At 35.2% G+C, this 3,038-nt stretch overlaps 1 protein-coding gene across 1 annotated transcript; it reads left to right on the top strand.

Moving 5' to 3' along the window:
• The first annotated feature begins 841 nt into the window (after window positions 1-841).
• On the top strand, window positions 842-1,780 carry LOC148500932 (olfactory receptor 11L1-like). The gene has a single exon (XM_088451160.1). The coding sequence runs from the start codon at window positions 842-844 to the stop codon at window positions 1,778-1,780; it is 939 nt and encodes a 312-aa protein (XP_088307286.1).
• Window positions 1,781-3,038: the final 1,258 nt, after the last annotated feature.

Genomic DNA, 3,038 nt, shown 5'->3' with positions numbered 1-3,038 from the left:
GACAGTGATTTTCTGCAGTCACTGTGAATACTGTTGTTGCTTAGGAGCCTCTGCTGTCCTTGCTCATGGGCTCCTTGATGTGATCCCAGCAGTCTGATCACAGTTTCTTCACAGTGTCTTCTTATTTCTGTGTGTGTATAGTCCAAACACAATTCCTCAGACTACTGTAACTCATGTGACTGATAAGTATGATGTAGTATTACAGCTAACCATCCATTCCTCGAATTGGAGTAGGTTGCATTTAATTTTCTTTAATGATTAATGATTTGGAGGATACTATAAATGTATAAAAAACAGCAGAGCCAATAATTATAGCTAGGGCACATAAGTTGCTGGCAGTCCAGGGTTCATAATGAAATAACATCTAATACACCAAAAAATATATGTAGCAACTTCCTCTAAGTCGACCTGTCAAGAAATATATCCTTAGGGATGATCACACAAGGTCACATTGCATTTGTAATTTATTCCATAGGCATCACATTTATCATGTACTGTATTTTGTGCTGAATGAGAATAAAAAAAATATTACAGTGAATAGTTGCAAACAAGAAATTGAGTATTGCAGGCAGCAGTGTTAGTATCAATATTTGCACAATTTCCCAAAATATATTGTTACTAATGTTATATAGAAATACCTCACAAAAAGGCATTTTAGAATAGATACACCCATATGTGAAGCTAAACACACCCTTTGGGTGGAGCTATAAATGTAACCTTTCATTTAGATCTCAATGTATTTCCAATACTTATCATTTTATTTATTTTACAGGCTTTAACAGCAGCATTCTATAAAATCTATTGTAGAAAAAAACTCCAGCTAATAACACACATGGAAACAATGCAGGAAGATAACAAAACACTCATCACAGAATTCTTTCTTCTTGGATTTCAGAACCTTCATAGCTTGAAACTTGTGTTTTTCTTCAACCTGTTAATAATTCAGTTTATCACAGTAAGTGTAAATATATGCATCGTCCTGGTAGTGGTACAGACGAGCCACCTTCACACACCAATGTTTTTTTTCCTCAGCCAGCTGGCCTCAGCTGAAATGATATTCACAATAAATATTATCCCTAAATTGCTCCAAGTGATCTTGGCAGAAGGAGCCCCTATCTCTGTAAATGGTTGTGTCTGTCAGCTCTACATATTCTCTGTTTTTACCAATGCTGAATCTTTCTTTCTTACACTGATGTCATATGACCGATACATAGCCATATGTAATCCACTGCAGTATGGATCAGTAATGAATTTACACCTTTGCCTCAGACTAGCTATGACAACATGGGTTTTTAGTTTTGCATCAACTCTCATTGTTATTATTCAATTATGTATGCTACAGTTCTGTGGCTCCAATGTTATAGACCATTATTACTGTGATCTATATCCTCTTCTGGAACATTCTTGTTCTGATGTATCGTCAGTGAAAACACAGATATTTGTGTTTTCTATTCCAATTGCAGTTTTTCCCTTTTTCTTTATTATTTTAACATATATTCATATAGTTATTGCTATACTTAGGATCCCATCTGTTACTGGGAAACAGAAAGCCTTCTCCACCTGTAGTTCTCATTTGGCTGTTGTCTGCACATATTACCTGACACTGATAACTATCTATGTCATTCCTAAGGGGAAACACTACTTAGACCTAAATAAATTTCTTTCACTTCTGTACACTGTGGTAACACCATTGCTGAACCCCATCATTTATACTTTAAGAAATAAAGAAATAAGACATATTGTTAAAGAGCTGATGTTCAAAAACATTAAATTTAAATAGTAGTTATTAATTTCAGTGAGCACTTGTACAATACATACAGACATCCCACAACTTTAAATGGAGTTTGTAGAGTAGTCATAGTGATATATATAAGAGAGAAGAGAGAGAGAAATGTTCTAGCTAGATTTGAGATACAGAAATATGAGAAAGAACTATAGATTATATATATATACATATATATTGACATGCCGTGAGGTAAATGGCTGGGGAGGCACTGGCTAGTGTCAGAGCCAGATACATAAATTAACCTGAGGGTTCACGTGGGCATTATACAAAGGTGCAGCATTATATAGTGCTGGATATTTGGTGAGTTTTGATTAGGGATGTGCAGAAAAAGTAGACAGGGGAGGCAGTGCCTCACCTGTCATACATGTTTTACTCCAAAGTTTTGTATAATATATAATAATAAAATATATAATTTTTATAGTCAAAACTTTGGAGTATACCTAAGTATGACAGGAAAGGCTCTGCTAACCTACCTCACCTGACTGCAAATCACTCATATATATATATATATATATATATATATATATACTGCCTTCCAAAGAGCTGGCACTCTGATGGCAGCTGACCCCACTAATAACTGACTTGGGTGCCTTCCTCCAGGCAGACTGCGTCCCCTGTAGTATCCACTGGCAAATAAACAGGTGGCACTCCAAGATTTTGTGCAAAAATGGGTGTATTTCAAGCCAACATTTCAGGGATGTTCACCCCTTCATCAGGACATACATGTATGTCCTGATGAAGAGGTGAATGTCCGCGAAACGTTGGCTTGAAATACACCTGTTTTTTCACGAAATCTTGGAGTGCCACCTGTTTATTTGCCAGTATATATATATATATATATATATATATACACATGTAAAGTAAAAGACAGATACTGCAGTACATCAGCAGGTAAATCTACCATTTGAAATTGCCTGTATTCCTGCAAAAAATGGTATAAAATGTGATCTGACCTTCATCTAAGTTATAAGAATAGACAAACACAGTCTGTTTTTTAAACTAATAGCACACAAGCAATTATATGTTTGATGTCTGTGTTGAATGCACTGTGTAAACATGCTCAGTGCAGGGTGAAAAAAGTATGTGAAACCTTGGATTCAATAACTGGTGCATCCTCCCTTGAAGGAAACAACTAAATGTTTCCTTTGTTGTTGATCAGACTTTATATAGCTCCTTATATAAATGTTAATACTTTAATAAATAATACATTTCATCCCTAGTTCCATTATTGCTTACATGTATAACATAACTT

Source organism: Taudactylus pleione, unplaced genomic scaffold (genome assembly GCF_031769625.1).
Source record: "Taudactylus pleione unplaced genomic scaffold, aTauple2 ptg000539l, whole genome shotgun sequence".
In the NCBI taxonomy this organism is placed as follows: domain Eukaryota; kingdom Metazoa; phylum Chordata; class Amphibia; order Anura; family Myobatrachidae; genus Taudactylus; species Taudactylus pleione.
The sequence above is the reverse complement of the archived record's forward strand: the minus strand, read 5'-3'. Positions and strand labels throughout refer to the sequence as shown.